This window comes from Notamacropus eugenii, chromosome 3, assembly GCF_028372415.1.
Source record: "Notamacropus eugenii isolate mMacEug1 chromosome 3, mMacEug1.pri_v2, whole genome shotgun sequence".
Classification (NCBI taxonomy): Eukaryota; Metazoa; Chordata; class Mammalia; order Diprotodontia; family Macropodidae; genus Notamacropus; species Notamacropus eugenii.
Genome location: NC_092874.1, coordinates 460,443,164 through 460,461,950, shown reverse-complemented (window position 1 = coordinate 460,461,950; position 18,787 = coordinate 460,443,164). Strand labels below are relative to the sequence as shown.

Genomic DNA, 18,787 nt, shown 5'->3' with positions numbered 1-18,787 from the left:
TATATACACACACATATGTGTTCACATACACACGTATGTACCTTTGTGCACACAGGTGTATAAATGTGTGTGTGTGTGTGTATATTTATTTCTGACTTGCTATTTAGATGTTTATCAGGAGGAAAAAAGAGTGCAGCTGTGACTTCATTCTAGTGTTTAACCTCTGCAGATTATAGAAAAAGAAACCCAGGTAGAGCGGATTCCCTGTAAAAGAGCTGTTTTCCATGTGTCTGGCATTCTGACAGCATCGGCCCTGGGGTGCCGTCATTGGTGGCACTGAAATCTCTCTCTCTCTCTCTCTCTCTCTCTCTCTCTCTCTCTCTCTCTCCCTCTCCCTCCCTCCCTCCCTCTCTCTCTCTCTCTCTCTCTCCCTTTCTCTGCAGCAGGTCCTGTTTCTAGCATGAGAGCCATCTTAGTTGCTCACTTCAGACTTTTAATCCCAACCTTAATTAATTCTTGCATCCCCCCACCCCCCAAAAAAGTTGATTTTAATTATAACCTTTTACTTCCATTTTTCCTTTGTGTGTTACAGAAATGGAACTTCCAGGCTTTCTAGTGACTTTGCAGAAGCGTGAATCAGAGATTTTAGTTTTCTTTGTGAAGAATGATTGCTTGTGAACTGCTGAATGTTAAAGGGGATTCTGTAAATAACAATCTTACTTTTTAAAAATCTGTGTTTCTGACTGTTTGGTTTCATAGGAAAAAACTGATCTGAATAGTCCTTTTAAATTAAGTGAAAACTCATTAGTGGCCAATTACATACAATGATTTTAATCCCCAGGAGAGTTGCTTGATATACACATTGAATATTAACTAGTTCTCAGTTTACTATAAATATATCCAATTAAGATAATTGTAAAAATCAAATTGCATTTGGTATAAAATTGGTAAAGTGCTTTTAACAGTTTGACATTTCAGAGCAATTATTTTAATTTTGGAACATCTGGTAGCTAATAAGATTGTAGATTTCTGATTAGCTTTATGGCGCTAGTCATTTTTTCCCCTCAGATCGAAACAGAAGTCTTCAGCCACCTACAAAGCTGATGATCAACTGATAAGTCAATCAAGATTTTTATTTTTAACGTCACTATAAAGTTATGGGTAATTACCATATATGGTAATTGAATAAATATAGTGACACTAACACTTAGTAGAATTTGAATTTTACTAATAGGCAGTGTTTCTTTTATTTATGAATTTATTTTAGCCCAGCATCCCAGTTTTCAAAAATAATGTTAAGATGCTGCTTGTATTAGTCCCACTGACAATTCAGAGCTCAGCCTTCCATTGACTCCATCACTTTTCACTAATAGTAACAATGGTAAAGTGGAGAGCACTGCTATGAGATTTGGGGAGTGGAAGTGCCAGCTCCTTCACTTACTAGTCGGGGGACTCTGAACAAGTCACGTCACCATTCAGAGCCTCCCCTTCTTCATCTGCAAAATATTTTGTCCACCTTAATAGACGATATCCAAAGTGAATTATTGTCATTCATACAAGAGTATTGAATACTCCAGAATTTGCTAACCTAGTGTGGAACAGGATGAATTCAGAGATGATCTCTACGTTCCTAGCTTGGTGCCAAAAGCACTTGGTCATCATGGATGAACTAAAACTCTTCTGGTTTTTCCTTTCATCAAGAATTGGCTGCTTCAGAGCCAGTGGCCCCAGGCAACATTGTGAAGTCAACTGGTGCTTCAATTCCCTATCCATTATCTTTTCATCCCTGTGTACCCAGTGCCTTCATCAACACTCTGGGGATGAAAACTTATCCTATAAGTCATTAACACTTTAGTGTGGATTAGTTTATTATATTATCCCTAAATTATTACCATTTAAAGAGGGATAATAGGAGAGGAAACCAAAGCACTGAATCTTCTTTGGTGGAATTTCAGACAAGATAGTGGCAAGGGAGATATCTGGGATGTCAGGATGATATTTCCTGGGATATATAATATACACATAGCATTTATTCAGAAGGTTCCCAGGAGCTTGCAGGGTGACAAGGTATAAGCAGTGATAAAATCTGTCAGGTTACCGCTCTGGAGTCTTCAAACATCCATGATGCTGGAGCAGGCTTCTATTTCTCTGCCTTTAAATATTTCTCTTTTCTTTGTTTGAAGATACTTCATGGAGATTGTTTCTGGTTAATGGCAGAGAGGGTGAACATTTTCTTGAGGGATTGGAGCTTATGGTTTATTCTGAGTCTTTCCCAAAGAACTTGAGGGGGCTGATAGGTTAAAAGAATGCAGAATGCTAAAAAGGGGAATGGAACGGAGGCCATGCGAAGGAAGGGCAGACGTTGCGGATGCTCTCAGCTGCTCTAGGTGGGCAACGCAGGGCCCACAGGCCACCAGAAATCAGGCCTTGACTTGGCAGCCACACTGAAAAGGGAACCGTTCTAAGCATTGTAGGTCGGACCCCAGAGAAGACCATGCACAGACGAACCTACAAAATAGAATTTTTTTTCCTGGAACTAAACTCTAGAAGCATTTTTAAAGAGAAGGTACAATTTGAGTTTCACTTCAGTGACAAAAGGGAAAGTGACAAGGAAGTTGTCAGTTCTCCACTTTGACCTTAGAATAGACAGCTAGGCCCTTGAGATATGGTGCCAGCTTTAGGTGACAGAGGTCAGCAATGAAGAGGGAGCCTGGGAGACCTTTGGATCAGAGACATGGAGGTGAGAGAGATCCAGAAGAAACAGATGAGGGAAAATGGAGGGTGCTGCCAGGAGACAGAATCAAGAAGCGGGGCTTTGAAAAAGAAATGCCCAAAGGAGGCCTTTCAATGAACTTACACAAATACGGACAAGAGCAGATCACTGTGGTCAGTGCTGGGCAGGTATAGAGGCCAAATTAGAAGGAGTCCTTGCCCTGCAATCTGTTCATTGCATGCCCATGTGCATTTGGGTATTGTGTGGAGGTGGGTGAGGATGAGGGAGAGAGAAGTAGGGAAACACTGCACAAGCTCTTATTGAGATCTACTGTGCCAGGCCCTGCCGAGAGCAGAAAGAAATCGATGCAGGGAACTTATGGGACAGAGGCTGAGTAGAAAAGAACAAGAAAGGTGTGTCGGGAAGGGGAGGAAGGGAAGAATAGGAAGAGATAGGCTGAAGCCATGTCATGTAGGACCTGGAGGGACCCTGTTGGGGGATAGCCCAGGCCATGGAAAGGTTCAAGTTTCTTGTCTTTTAAATCTAAGAAGGCCGAGGGTGGATCACACAGTGATAGAATTTTAGAGCTGATGGGATCGTGGAGATCTTTAAGGACCAGATCCCCATAATCCCAGTTTGGACCTCTGTTTCATGGCATGCTGTCAGAGACTCTCCACTTCTATCGGTGGTAGTATCCAACTACTACACAGCCCCTCCTCCTCATTCATTTTAATGTACTTTCATTTCTAAAAGCAGAAAGAAGTATGAGAAGTTATCATAAAACCAAATTAGAGTTGCAACATTTTTTTTTTTTAAAAAGATAACTGAGGTGAAGGAATACGGGCAAAGATCCAGTCCAGTACGATGGAAAGACTGCTGGATGTCATGTTGAGAACCACCCCCACTTCTGCTTCCACTGGAGCTGTTACTGGATTCAGAAGCAGACAAAAGGAAAGTTTTTAAATGGAGTTTTAAAACGCAGAAACAGCTTAGGAGAAATAATTTCCCAGGGCCCACTACAGGCAAGATGACCTCAGGGGTCTCTTCCAAAATACTTTGTCTTACACTACCTGATTTTGTTTTTTTAATTTCACCTTGTGCCACTGGATGAAATTCTACCAGTTAGGAATTAATAGACATCCTTAGGATAATAAACATCTTATTTAAAAATGCAAATGCCTCTGGAAGAATTGAGGCCATCAGTCATTTACACATTAATATGAATAAGTCTGATTTGGTTGTTTTCCTCCTAACACCTGATTTCTGCTATATTGAGGGAATGACAGTTTGTCCTAGGGAGCAGCACTGGAAGGGGCAGGAGTTTGGATAAAGGGAGACAGAGATTTTGGAGTACAAACCACTTTATGGTGGTAGTGCATACTCGTTCAGTCTTTTTTTTCAGCCATGTTCAACTCTTGGTGACCCCATTTGGCATTTTCCTCACAAAGATACTGAAGTATTTTGCCATCTACTTCTCCAGCTCATTTTACAGATGAGGAAACTGAGGCAAACAGGGTTAAATGACTTGCCCAGGGTCACACATCTAGGAAGTGTCTGAGGCCAGATTTGAACTCAGGAAGACGAGTCTTCCTGACTCCAGGCCCAGAGCTCTGTGCACTGTGGCACAGCCTCGCTGCCCAAGAGATGGGAGAGATGTATAAAGGAGGATGGTATAAGAAGGTACCCAAAACAAACGTCCACCCTCTTCAAAATGCTGTTCTGAACCAGTTTTTCATTTCAGAAAGGAAGAGGCATCTTGGCTTCGCTCCCGTCCTCACGTGCAGTTCAGCTCTGCTGTGGCTTCCGTGGGCCTCATGGACAAATGTGGGATCCCGACCACTTGTTGGAGCATTGTTTCTGTGGGGAAATGAATTCTCTCTCCATCCAGAAATGAATTTTTGGGCTATACCACACCTTCAGGTTAGGGGCAGTACCCTTTTATAAACCACATGTCATCACAAGACACCCCTTTTTGTCAGTATTATGGGCTGCTTTCTTAGTTGTTTTGAGTTGGTCTGTGCAGATGGATCAGTACCAGGGCCAAGGGACTTTGCTTAAATAAAGTTTGCATTTCATAAGATTTTAGTTTTAGCTGAATTTCATCAACAGGTATAATTATGTTTATAATTACACTGAAAGCTTCATTATAGGAAAAATGTCATCAGGTATTCTTAAAACACGGATGTAGATTTTCATTAATTGCATTAGCCCCATAAATGGGTACTTGTTTTCCTCATCTAAGTAGCTAAGTTTTTTTCAGGTCTTCCATTCTCAAGTGTTTTCTTTTCTGGGCAAATGAGTTTGAAATGAAGCACAGTAAGAGCCCCATAGATTTTGAACCAGAAGAGACTTTGGAAGTTATCTAGGCCAATGTCCTCATTTTTTACAGGTGAGGAAACCAAGACCCCAAGGTGAAGTCACTTACCTAAGGTCTCACAGGGAAAGAAGCGACAGAACTCAGATCCTTCTTCTACTCTCTATCACCCTTTTTTCACTCTAGGGATGTCTACACATCTATTCCTGTAGATCCCTAAAACCGTTTGAATATTTATAGGTGGGCTGAAGAGCTTTTATTGTCTTTTGCTTCTTAAAATAGTTGTTTCTCTTTTTAAAAGCTGCAAACAACTTCTTGATACTAAAGTTATCTTTGGGGAATTATCAGGAAGCTGGATGCCAGTGATCAAGAAAAGGAAAAAAGCGGGGGAGGGGTTTTGATTTGAAGAATGCACATTTGTTCAGGTCGGGTCATGAGAAAGATAATTATCCTTCCACTTTAAGTCCCCAGTTTCTCAGCTGACCTCATTCTTCCTAGCTTGGTGCCTTACAGTCAGCACTCCTGGCCACTGAGCTGATGAATTCATTTTGCCACTGCCCCTCTTTCCCCTCTCCTGAAACATGCGTCTCTGTAAAGAGACTTCACTAGGGGGAGCATCGTGTCGTAAAGACCAGCCTGCCGCCCTGCATGCAGAACAAAATGATGAAAAACCTGGTAAACCATATGGTTAGGAGGGCAAAAAGACAGAGACAAGAATCTTGCGCAGCGTTAGATTCAAGCTTAGGTTGAAGCTTAGGCCTAGACTCCAGCCACATTCCTCTGTGCATATGAAGGGTTCATTTTATGTTTTCTAATATGCCTCAGGTACGTTAGGTTGATTTGGCATGGGGAGCCCACTGTCATCATGAGACTCATAACAGACAAGTTGGATGTGCATTTTCAGACATGAAGATGTTGGGTCAGATTTTCCTCTCAGACACTTTCAGGTATTGATTCCTTGGAAGGTCTTACCCATATCTGATCATGTACTGCTTGTAAAGAAGGAAAGGTATTCATTTTTCCCCTTACCATACCACTGGTCTCTGAACAAAGATATTTATAAGTGAACCTGTAACGTAAAGAATCCTCTTTGTAAAGAGAGATACGTGATTCTTGGCTCCAAATGTCACCATCCCTAAATCTGGATAGTGAGGTAAGACTGCATTTTCAGCAGATCCTCAGAATTAAAAGGCTCAGAATTTGGCAGGGCTGGGATGCAGACCAGTGACACAGAACCATTACTTCCATAGAACTCCTTGGATGAGGCTTGGTCCAGACTTCTCCCAGAGTTACGTGCATGGACAAATGATAATGGGCACAGTCAAAAGATAAACTTATCATTGGATTAGTGTCAACACTCTGTGAGAACTTCAAGAGTGAGAATGAAATCACATCAGTGGACATCTACCCTTCATGCCTTGCAGGCATGCTACTGCTTTACAGTAAATGGAGTTAAATGAAGAAGAGAAATTATGATGTGCTCTTAAGCCTGTCCCTTGGCGTGATTTCCATTCTAGGGAATGGGGCTCATCAGGTTTCCTTCCTACAGGCTTGAGGGCAAACCCAAGTATTCATTTCCACAAATTGAATGTCTACCGTATGGTCTATGTGTAAAATGCTCAAAAAATGAACCCCCAATTAGATACCAGCATCCAGCTAATGTCTGTGGATAGTCTGAAGCAAAGCCTGAACATTATAAACCACCTCATGTAGTTCTTAGTGCTGGGCTCAAGAGTGACAAATGCATTGGCAGAGACGATTAAGAATCAATGATGGTCTGGTTCCCTTGTCCCCCTTTATTTGTGTTTTGAGGTTACCAGACAAGGATTAGTTGAAATAGTTGAATTTGCTGTTATAGGCATTCAACAGAAACTAATAAAACAATTATTTTTATAAGAAAGGCAAAAATGTTGCTCTGTTTAACGTTCGGCCTTAATTTTAATATACGTGGTCTGTGATTTTCCTTGACAAACAGTAACCAATGAGGAATTAGGACAGATTGCTTGGCTTTGTTTTGTAATTGACATGGACTAGTTAGGAGAGAATTCACCAGTCCTTGACTCAAACACCAGAACGTGGGAAATGGAGTATCAGCTAAGCAGTGACTACTGTTTGCATCTTACCGCCATGGAGAGGGTATTTGCCGCCTCCAGTTTGTTGGCTTCACTGTCTTGTACACGAAAGCAAGGCATTTGTCATCATCCTCTGATATCACTGTAGTGGACAGTTAAACATGGTATTTGAAGGCAGCTCCAAATTAGAGTTTAATTTTTGATAGCGTTATTAAATGTGGAAGTGGAAAATTATCAATGTGCTCAAATCTAAAATGTAAATAGAAGAATAAGGGAAAATGTACTCATATGAGAAAGTATTTAAGGAAGAAAAATTGCTGCTCCGGGCCCATCGGTTATGCTTGTAAACAGCTGGGTTAGCCAGTCCGGTCCTCTTTCAACATCTCAGTTAGCAGTACTAATAAGGGTTTGTACGCTGCTTTTATGTGGTTTCTTTTTTGACTGGTTTAGAAAAGAACTGTCAGCTTGGGAGCTGAAATGGAGCTCCTTATTGGATGAGGGCATTTTAGAAGAGAGGAGGTTTATTCTGAGTACTGTGTACAGGAGAACTGAGACCCACGGGAGGACATTATAGGGAAGCGCACTGGAGCTTAATTAACGATGCTGGTGACGATCACAGGAGTTCCAGTCCTTCTGTCCCTCCCGGATCACCGCAAGTCATCCACAGAGCGCGGCCGGCTGTCACCTGTCAGGAACGCTGCTGGGGACACGTGTGGCTCCGTGTCTGACGGCAATGACGGCCGGAGCTCCTGGCCCGGTGGTTCTGAAGGCCCCCGGGATTCCGCCTTGTCCTCTTCGTGACCCTGCTTGGGGTTGTCTTGGTAAAGGCACTGCGGTGCTTTGCCGTGTCCGTCTCCACCTCGGGCCGGCGGGTGAAATGACTTTCCCAGGGTCACGCAGCTGTGAAGTGTCTGAGGCCTGATTTGAACTTGGGGAGACCGTCTTCCCGATCCAGGCCCTCGCGCTCTGTGGCGCCACCTAGCGGCCCATTCCATACATCGGATGACTTCTATTCTCCATTGGGTTCTGGATTAGGAAGTTGTTTTGCTTTCTTTAAATGATTTCCCTCCAGATCACGGCTTTTTGTTTTTAGGACTTATTTAAAGGCAGGAAAAGGGGCAGTAATTTCATTTTCTTGAACTCAAGACTTGTCTGCAACCGTCCAGGAAATCAAGGAAAACATTAACCATCAGTCCCCCCCCCCCCCCATTTACAAATTTTGTTTAAAAAAATATCCTCCCAGCCTCTTCTGTTTGGGCCTAAAACAACCGCCGTCCGGGGAACGCTTCGGTTAAAATCCGGGTTGCCCCAAAACGTCCCCCGGACGCTCCCTCGGAGCCTGTCGGTTACACTCCGTGAGCGGAATCCCTGTTTCCGCACTAATCTCTAGTCTCTCCAGGGGTACGGCTGTTTGTCGTTACTGACTCGCCGGGTGTGCCTGGCGGGGGGTGGAAGTCTGGACCCCGGCGTGAGGAGAGGTGCCCCGGCCGGCCGGAGGAGAGTGGGACGTGAGCTTAGCCTCGGCGGGCCCGGGGTTCCGGGGTGACCTGAGAGGCAGCAGCCTCTCCGCCTTCCCTCTGGGGAGGCTCCGGTCCTGGCTCCCCGGGTCCCACGGAAGCAGCGCCCGGGAGCGATCCTTACCCGCCCGGCACTTCGCCGGGCCCTGAGAGCAGCGGGCTTCTGCTCCGAGCCTGCCTTTCCCCGCAGGCCTGGAAGGGGTTAAGCGCTGTTCGGTGCGCTCAGCTCGGCTCCGGTGCCCGGTGCCAGTGCACATACAAAGGCACGGTCTAACGCTCGGCCTGCGGCCGCGGACGCGCGGGCATGTGCCGGGAGCTCGCGCTCGGATTTTCGCTCCCCTTGCCCCCCTCCGGCGGTGACTCCGGGCGCCCCGAGTGAGTGGTCGGGGCTTCCCCATTCACGCTTTTGACAGCTGGGACGCCCGCTGGCCGGGCTCGGCTCTGGGCGGCCCGAGGGCGACCCCCGGCCGCCGGGGCCTCCTCCTCCCCCACCCCCCCGGGACGGGCCGGGTTTAAAGGGCCCGGAGCGGCACGCGCGGGGGCGACCCCGCGGCCGGCCGACGGCCGGGCGGGGGCGGAGGGATGGTCCCGCCGCGCCTCGCTTCCCTGCTTCACCCTCCACTCCGGGGGCTTGACGTGCAAACTTCGCCCGAGCGGAGCGGGGCGGGGAGGGGAGGGGAGGAGGCGGCGGCGGGAGGTGCCTCCGCTTAAGGGAGCCGGCAGCGGGCGGGCGAGCGGCGCCGGCCGGCCGGCCCACCGGACCGACGGAAGCCAGGGCCCGGGGCCCAGCCCGGGGATGAGCGCGGCCGACGCCAGGCGAGCCATTGCGGGGGAGGGGAAGGGGGCAGGAGGGCGGGCCGGGGGCGGGGGGCCGGCCGCGGAGCGCGGGCCCGGCCGTAGAGGCGGGCGGCCCGGCCCCGGCGGCCCCTCTCGGACAGGTTGATCCGAAACTGAAAGCAAACGCCGGGCGGGGGCGGGGGCGGCGAGGCGCGGGAGCGGGGGAGGGGGCGGGGAGGGCCGCCCTTCCCGGACTTTGTGCCCCGCTCGCTCCCCCGCGCCCCGGGGGCTCGAGAGGGGGAGGGCGAGCTGCCCTCGGGGGCGGCTGTCAGAGCGCCCCACCCGGCCCCGGGCCGCGCACGCCGCCCCGCCTCGGCAGCGCCTCCTTAAGAAGCCCCGCGACTCTTTCCCCCTTTTTTTGTTACATTGTAGCAGCGGAAAGAATGTCGGAGAGGGCCGCGGATGACGTCAGAGGGGAGCCGCGCAGAGCGGCGGCGGCGGCGGCGGCGGCAGCGGCGGCGGCGGCGGCGGCGGGAGGAGCAGCGGCGGCCGCCAGGCAGCAGCCCCAGCAGCCCCAGCCCCAGCCGCGGCCCCGGCCGGCCCAGAGCGGCGGCGCCTCCGCCTCCGCCTCCGCAGTCACAATGGCGACCGTCGGGGAGCGCAGGTCTCTGCCCAGTCCGGAGGCGATGGTTGGACAGCCGTGGAACCACTGGGTAGAAGCCGCGAAACTTCCCGGGAAGGACGGTGAGGATCCCCCTCCTCCCCCACCCCCGGCCCCTGCCCCGGGGGAGGGTCGCCCCCGCCCTGCCCTGCCGGGCCGGCACCGGCTCGCCGCTCGCGCCCCCCACTGACCGGCCGCTCTGGGCGCTGTGTTCTTCTCTCCCCAGGGTCAGAATCGGAGGAAAGTTTGAAGGAGTTTGGGAAAAACCGCGAAGTAATGCGGCTGTGCCGAGAAGGTGAGTCCGGCCTGGAGCGCCGGGCCGGGATGGGGCCGGGATGGGGCCGGGATGGGGCCGGGGGAGGGGCGGAGCCAGGGCCCTTTAACAGCCCGGCCGGGAGCATCCTCCGCCCCGGCCGGGCGGCTCGCGGGCACCTGGAGGGGCGCGCTCGGGGTGCCCGGGCCAGCACGGGCGGACGGGCCCCGGGGCCGGGGAGGGGGCGCAGCTTCGTCTGGACGCGAAGTTGGTGAAAGTCGGAGTCCGGACGGAGCCTTGTCGGGTCCCTGTGCACGGGCCGGGTGCCCCTTGGGGGTGCCAGTCATCGGTCCGAGGCTGGTTGTGGCAGCAGCAGCTGCTCTTTGCGCCCGGCTTCGGTCAGAGCAGGGGCTGTGCCCCCGAACGGGGGCAGGGGAAGGCCGTCGGCGCCCAGCAGAGTGAGCCCCCTCGGGAGCTGCTGGGGGCCCTGGGTTCAGGCTCTGCGCCCCAAAGCCGGCCAAGGGTGGCGCTGGCCAAAGGAAGATGCCCGGGAGGTGCAGGCCCCACGCTCGGCTTTACGGTTCTCACCCTGGCAGCGTGCCTTGGCAGCTTTTTATTTTCATTTTTCCCCTCAGGTCCCCTCAGGTCCCGGAGCCCGATGCCTAGGGACGGGAAAGCGCCACAGGGAGCCTGTGCCACTTTTAGAGGCCTGAGCTTTTGTTTGTACTGCTGGTTGGGCCTTTCTGTAGGCCACTTGTGGAGTGTCTTGGCACACTTAGGTAACCCACTACTCCCGGTGGCAGTAGAGATTTCTCGATTGGAGAGTATCGCAGAACAAATAAATTGGTTTTGAAATGAGAATTGCTGTTAGAAAAGAGACAAGGAAGCCCAGCCCTTGTCAGAGATGTTGCAATAGGAAAAATCAGTTGTTAGTCTGGTTTTGGTGCTGAATTGGCAGCCTGCCTGGGCATTAAAAACATTAAAATCTTGTGGTGAATATTCCCTGGAGATCCTTGGAAATGGGTAGATGTTGTAGAGGAAACACTAAAGTAGAGGACTTGTCTTGGCTGTGTGTGTAGACCTTCTTAGGAAGGGTTTTTGATCTTAGGGAGCCCTTTGTATGAATCATTAGTACCTCTTTAGCTAGGGTTGCTTTGGGATCCAACTGGAAGGACTCATTTTTAATGCCCTGTTTTTGATTCCTGTGTTCTGGGTCTTGTTCTTTGCCTTTTTTCGGAAGCTGGTTTATTGTTCCCTAGTTCATATGTATCCCACTGTGTAACATGCCAAGGGGATGGTACATAGTAGGCACTCAGTAAATGCTTTTCAAATTGAATTGAAAAGCATTCCACCATAAATTATCTGTAAGCCATTTCACTGCAAATTAATTGAAGGCCTAAGGTTTCCTACCACCTTTTATCAGGCATAACTGATTGTGCATTGGTCTACCTAAATGGATAGATGTCTGTATTCCAGAGGTAAATGTGAATGAATTTTGGATTTTTTTTGTTTTTAATTTTATTTATTCTCCTTCGTTAATAGAACATTGAGAATCGACTGTCTTTTCTAGAATGAAAGAGTAAGCTCTGTTATGCTTCCTGTCATCCCCAATGCTCTCTTATTGGGTCTTCTGCAATTTGCCAGTTCAAGGCTAACTCGTTTTAGTAACAGTGAGGTGCTCAGAAAGAGGCCAGATCCATGCTCTGAATCACCAAAGATCATTTATGCTCAGGTCAGTTTTATGGAGTGCATTTTAGTTCTTTGAAAACTGATAATCCTATGACATGTATACCTTAACTCGCTTAAGCAGAATATTGGATTAACTAGAACACTCCATTCCCTGACGACAATAGTTTTCCTTTTTTTTTTTTTTTTTTAAATTTTAAGACCTTCATCGGATAAGTCAGTAAGTATCCATAGGGCATCCTCTCCTCTTGCTCACCTCTGTTAGCTGCTTGTAGGAATAAGGACACATGTAATGCACTAACCCTGCTCTCAAGGAGTTTGTAATCTGGTTGAAAAGAGGCTTGTCAGTGAAAGGCTAGTGATTAACAGTATACAGTTTTATGCTTGGTTGTGTGGCATAGATTGTGAAAGTTCAAAAAAAAATGCAAGATAGATAAGTCAGCAAGCAGTTATTAAGCACCTACTGTGTGATGGACATCATGTGAAGCCCTGGAAATAAAATAAAAGGGTGCGGGGAAGAAATCCCTGCTCTCAAGGAGCTCACAATTTTACAAACTGGGTACAAACAAGTTGAACAGAAGAGATATTGGGGAGAAATCAGTAGAGGGAAGGCACCAGTATTGAGGGGGATCAAGAAAGGATCATTGTAGCAGGTGGACAAGTCAGGTAAGGTTTCATAGAGCTGGAAGACTTTGATCTGGAATTTTGTGTATCATCTGGATATTAAGATGGAAGAAGGCACAAAGGATTTCCCCAAAGATCATTAAAAATGGCTAAATGTCGTGTTCTTAGAGGCAATATATGAACAGAAGGTAGAAGATGATCTCCATTAGATCCATCAGGAATTTTGCCAGGAAAGGAAGTTAGAACTTCACTTCCACTAGTATCAAAGTTCTGTTATGTTAATTGACATTAATTCTTTTGCTCCCACCTGTACCTCCTCCCCCCCACCCCCACACAGATAGTCCAGTGTTAGTTGTAGTAATCAATTGGGTTTGGGGGGGGGGGGGGTGCGTCATTCTGTTCCTTTTCTTGCCATGTTCAGATTTCTTTCACTTAGCCTTTATTTTGTCCTATAATCTTTAATAGTATGTGATGGCAATTGATGTCTGTATCATAACATTTATGTTTTAAAGTGAGTAAGTTACAGAGAAAAGATAGCTATTTTCTCTTGAGCCTTTTTTAAAAAATGAGGATAATTCATGAAATATTGAATTATATCCAAATTTTCTTTATACACAATTAATAGGAAGAAAGTTAATCCTAAAATATTAGAACTAGAAGGGAGTTTAGACATAAACCGAGTCACTCATTGTGCATTTGAGGAAACTCCCAGGGAAGTTGATTTAGGAGCCTTAGCTTTACTGGGAAGGGACCTTGGAGATGATCCAGTCCAAGAAACTCCCTAGGGTCACTCAAGGCTATGTGTTGACTTAGAAAACCACATATTAGCATTTTCTGTGTTCTATTGTATTTTTATTTATTTTGCTAAATATTTCCCAATTACATTTTAATCCTGTCCTCCCTGTTACAGGCTCTCTGACTAGTCCAGTTCCTTTAGATGAGAAAAAATGAGGGCTCAGAGATTAAATCATTTGTCTGAGAGTAACCAGTTGGAGGAGGAGGGCCAAGAACGAACCCAGTGTCACCAATTCCAAATCTGTGATCAAAGTCATGCGACTGTTTATCGGCAGCTCTTCTGAGGCGTTGGGTCCAGGGGTCTTCTCAGACCATCCTTCATCAGTATCCTTCATGAGTGGTTCAGGATGCTAAATCAGTGAGTCTGCACAGATCTCTCAAAATGAAAAGGTTAGACAACCCACTAGCTTAACAGTGACTTTTAAACTTTTCCTTTGATTGGGATGTCTAGCTTTTAAACTTGTTTCTCTGTTTGGAAAAAAGACTAGAAAGGTTGAGTTGGCCCACTGGAGGGGGAAGGGTTTGAGTTCCCATCCCTTTTTCATCCTGTTGTGAGTCCACCTCCAGAGATGGGTCCCTCCTTGCTGCTATTTAAGACCACAGCCCAGATCCCCAGGCCCTCTCCAACCATTGGGGGCTTCCCTTTGCCTCCCAGGCTTAGCGCTGTCTTGACTCTGTCCCCAGGGCTTTCCTGTGGGATTGAGGCAGAAGGGTAGCAACCAAGTGTGAAATTCGAATTTTAATTTGCCTGTCACAAATTAACAGGGACAGAATCAAGCCAAAGGCAAAATATAAGTGCCACTTAATGGCAGCAAGTTAGAGCTAAAAAACCAGGCTGTCTATAGGTTGGTGGGCAACCTCGAGGAGGAGCATGGCTGGATGGGGCTGCCAGGTGAGGGGTGGCCCAGCCTTGCCTGGTCTGTTCTTGTACTCCTAGCTCCTGTCACCACCATTAAATTAGGGCCATAGCAAGCTCCTTGTTGCCAAGAGCCTTCCTCATTAGACTGTGAGCTCCTTCAGAACAGGGCCTATTTACCTTCCTCTGTATCCACAGTGCCTGGAGCATAGTAGGTGCTTCATAAGTGCTTGACTGACTGCACCCCAGTTATCTGGATTCTCAGGATTCCTCTCTTCCTCCTCTCTGTCCCCCTCCCTCCATTCTTCTTTCCCTCTCTCTGTCTCTCACCCCCATATTATTTTGTTTTTAAAGATAAACTGGTTGGCTTACATTTTTTTAAACAAGTTTATTTTTTTGAGGAGGGTAGCAAGTTAGCTCCTTTTATCCCAGGTGCCCATGTACATTGCCGCCCAAGCTCTGACAATTGGTAGTTATTGCTGTTGTGTGAGTGGGTGGCTCTGTCGTTGACTGTGTCTTACCTGCTCTCTGTGCCTCCCTGCCCATTATGGAGTCTTGGGGCATTCCTAGAGGGGACCAGATTCCATTAATTGCTTAAAAAATCATTCACTACCTCTTGTTATTTTTTTCCCATCTGTATTATTCTTAAATCTTAGAATTTATTCCTTTTCTCTTTAATGAAAAAAGCCTGTGGAGGATGATAATATTTTGGATTGGACGAACTACCTGGCAGATCAGTCTCCCCCACACCCCCAGAATCCTGTGCAGTCTAGTGTATGCCTTTTGTCAGTCACTGGTCTAGGGGATTATGCAAATTAAGATTACTTTGCGTACTCCTTAACATTTAGCAATGATAAGAAAAAGTTATGGATGGGTGTGTGTTTGTAGTCTTTCAGTCTTTAGCCTTAAGAAGTTTTGAGGAAAGTTGTGCTCTTCCAGTGATGCCTCAGTGGGCTCTCTTTATTCTTAGAGCTGACTGTGTGTCCTGGTGAATGCATTGAAAGGCCTTTGGGAGGTCTTCCCTAGGAGGAAGGTCTTGTGACGCTCTCCTGTGAGAACCCTATCCCAGCATAACACTCAGAGTATGGGGGGGTCTTGTCATTTGTTCCTGGTGTTTTCAGTTTGCCAGCCCCATCCTGGGAGTAGTTGTACCTGATGAAGTTGTTTGTTTGTTTTTTTATTTTAAAGTGGAGATATTTCAGCCTCTTTTTGAGCTGTACTTGCAACCTTTTCAAATGTGTTATAATATGATCATAGATTTAGAGATGGAGGGTACTTGAGAGGTCATCTTTCATCGTACAGATGAGGAAATTGAGTCCCAAGGGGATTGTCATTACTCAAGATCTCACAGGTACACAACTGAGGTTTAAATCTAGTTTTTTATTTTTTTGGAGGGGGATGGTTTTTGGTTTTTTTTTTTTAACTCCCAAAGCCAGTGCTTTTTCTGTTGGATGGGGGCGGGGATCACCAATATGTTTTTTTAAAAATAATTTTTATTGATATATTTCATTTTGATATCTGCCTTTATTTTCCAGTATATTTTTCCCTTCCCACAAAGCCAACCTCTACAACAAAGAATAAAGAGGGAGAAAAAAAAAAAAAACAGTTCACCAAAACCACCCAAAATTGTTAAAGACCTCTGACTTAGGAAGTGTCCTCTACCCTTGGACCTCTGCCCTACGGACTTCAGAGAAGCTAGGGGCACCAGGCCACACAAAAAGAATCAGTGGAAGCTAAGATGTCAGCACATGGCAGACAAAATCATTCAGGATTTATAGCATTTGGAAAGTGTTTCTGAAAAGAAAGGGAGAAGAGGAATTTCTCTACTTAAGTAGCATTTTAGCATTGGATTACCTTTAATCACATTGATCTTCCAAATGTGCAGCAGTATGTCAAAACTAAATGTAGCCAGTTTGATTATTGGGGTATTTTTTGACTGAAGTTCTATGCAAAAAATCAGGTTTTGAATTTAGCCAATTTTAACAGTTGAAGACTCAGTACTTAGGGAAACAAGGCAGAGGGCTCCATTTTATTCATCCTGGATAGCAGGGATTACTGTAAATGAGCAGAAGAGGAAAGAGAAGGATGGCTTTAGTTACTCATAATTCAAAAGTAGATTAAGTGTTTTTTCTCTTTATTATAAAAATTCTTGTGAATTTACCAATTTTCTTCTCCTTCACAGAAGGTATAGTACACAGAAAAATAATAATCCAGTGTTTATCAATTAAGAACACATTTTAACAGGAAATAGCCTGTGCCTACCTTATCCAGAACTCAACCTTGTAGGGAGGAGGAGTGATTCATTCCTGAGACCTTACCTGCACTGAAAAGTCTGCGTCCTGAAGTCCACTCAGGCTTGTAGTGAGGAAAAAACTATTTGCCATATTAGAGTTTCCCTTTATTTGAAGTTATTGGGATATAAAAATGAATTTCATTAATAAAATATTTTCTTCTCCCTGGGCCGGTTTCCCCACTTCTGGAGGTTTGCAAGTATAGATTGGCTGGCCACTTGCTTGGGGTGTCAGAGGATTTTCCAGGTAGGTATAGGTTAGACTAGGCATCCTCGGATGGCTTTTCCTACTCTGAGTCCGGTGATTCTGCCCACCTTCCCACACCTGTTATTTGACTAAGAGGTTCTTGAGAGCAGGGATTGTCTTTTTGCTTTTTTTTGTATGTTAGCACAATATCTAGTAGGCACTTGGTAAATGCATATTGAATTACTGACTAAATTCTTGATGGACAGGGAGAGAAAACATCACTGTTTTCCTAATGATATAGTACAACTATGAGCTTAGATTTTCTGAGTTTTTTAAAAAAAAGATTTTACTGTTGCAGTTCATTTTTATATCCCAGTAATTTCAGTAAATTTCCAGAAGTAGGAAGATAGGTAGCCAAGTGGATAAGGTACTGGGCATGGAGTTAGTTCAAATTGGGCCCCCTGAGCAACTCGCTTAACTCCATTTACCTCAGTTTCCTCATCAGTAAAATGAGCTGGAGAAGGAAATAGCAAACCATTCCAGTATTTTTAGCAGAAAAAACCCCAGTGGTGTCATGAAGAGTCAGATAGGATTGAAAAACAACAATTTCCATAAATATCTTCTTCCTTTTCCTCCCCCATCAAAACCTTTTGAACAAAGAAAAATAGTTCACCAAAAACACCTGAACAGACTCAAAGATTTGTGCCCCAGTAGCCTCCTGCTCCTCTATAAAGAAGAGGGAAGGCGTTTTGTTATCTGTTCTCTGGGGTCATTATTTGTTTTTTTGCTTTTATAAGTCAGGTCAGATTTCAGGCATAGGGATAGAACACTGGGTCTGGAGTCAAAAAGATTTGGGTACAGATGCTGCCTCAGATACTAACTAGCTACATGACCCTGTGTGAGTCACTCCACTGTGCTTCGGTTTTCTCATCTGTAAAATGGGGATAATAATAGTACCCACCTCCCAGGGTGGTTGTAAAGTAATGTATGTAGAGTGCTTTGTTAACCTTAAAGCACTGCAAATGCAGGCTGTCCTTGGTATTTTACCTTCTTTTTAGCGATCTCTTCGTTCGCACTGTGGTTATGGTACATGGTGTTCTTGTGGTGCTGCTTTGCATTAGTTCATATCTAGGCTTCTGTATTTTCTTTGAATTAATGAACTGGAATTTCAGGCCTTTTTTTTTTTTTTTTACTCGGTTGGAAATGGGAAGTTGGCCCTTTTCATTTCCTCTTCAGCACTTGTGTTTTGACCTAAAGGGAGCTGTTTCATTTGCATTTGGAGGGTCTGGGGTTTGGGTTTTCTGAGGCTTCTTCTTGCACATTCTTTTCAGGCCACTCTCCCTAAAAGTGAAAAGGTCAGTGTTCTTCTGTGATTTCGTGGTGACAGGAGGAGGTAAAAATGAGCCTGGGCGATTCAGGAATTGGCACCAAGATACAATTTCAGTCACTGCCTGGATTATTTTTCTGCTTTAGGCCTAGCTAGAGAATAAAATGTTGTTTCAACTCAGCTATCCACGTAAGTCTGTTAGGTGGTATAGATTTCTTTGGGTCTTGTGGGGGACTGTTATTAGGAGGACATGGTGCTCCCAGTTAGAGTAAGGGCTGCCAGATACACCAGGGTCACTCAGGGACCTGCAGCCTTCAGCCCTTCAGCACCAGAGGCCACGCGGCCTGGGCCCTTCTAGCTCCTGCCTCCTCACCTAGCAATCTCTTGACTAAGACAGTTTTAATCATCCCCATTGATTACTGTATGGACATGTTTCAAATGGTTTTAGATATACTTGACAGAACTTCCTACCAGGTGCCATGCAGGTATAGTAATGAGGATTTGTCATGGTCATTCCTCTAAAAAGTTGGGCACCTGGTCCTTGATTGTGAACATAATACATGATAAGACAACATATATTTCTGTGGTTAAACCATATTGGATTTACATATCCAAGGGGCTTTCCTTAGAGCAATGGTGTAAGAACCAATAGGTGGCTAAGTTGCTGAATGGTTAGAGTCCTAGGCTTGGAGTCAGGAAGACTTCCTGAGTTCAGATCACGCCTCAGACACTTTCTAGCTGGGTGACCCTGAGCAAGTCACTTCACCCTGTTGGC

General features: G+C 46.2%; 1 protein-coding gene and 1 long non-coding RNA gene across 5 annotated transcripts in view; both read left to right on the top strand.

Annotated features, from left to right (window-relative positions):
- Positions 1-4,733, top strand: part of LOC140497622 (uncharacterized) — a 32,764-nt gene extending 28,031 nt beyond the window's left edge. For both annotated transcript variants that reach the window (XR_011964794.1, XR_011964793.1), the window contains exon 2: positions 533-4,733. This is a non-coding gene — a long non-coding RNA (uncharacterized lncRNA). The remainder of the gene's footprint in view (positions 1-532) is intronic.
- A 4,540-nt stretch (positions 4,734-9,273) lies between these two features.
- Positions 9,274-18,787, top strand: part of ATXN7 (ataxin 7) — a 101,436-nt gene continuing 91,922 nt past the window's right edge. For 2 of the 3 annotated variants that reach the window (XM_072598772.1, XM_072598770.1), the window contains exons 1-3: positions 9,274-9,372; positions 9,766-10,077; positions 10,221-10,289. In XM_072598772.1, the coding sequence (XP_072454873.1) occupies positions 9,777-10,077; positions 10,221-10,289 (370 nt within the window). In that variant the 5' untranslated portion in view covers positions 9,274-9,372; positions 9,766-9,776. Of the gene's footprint in view, positions 9,373-9,577; positions 10,078-10,220; positions 10,290-18,787 lie in introns of those variants that run through there. The other variant, XM_072598771.1, reaches the window with a different exon arrangement.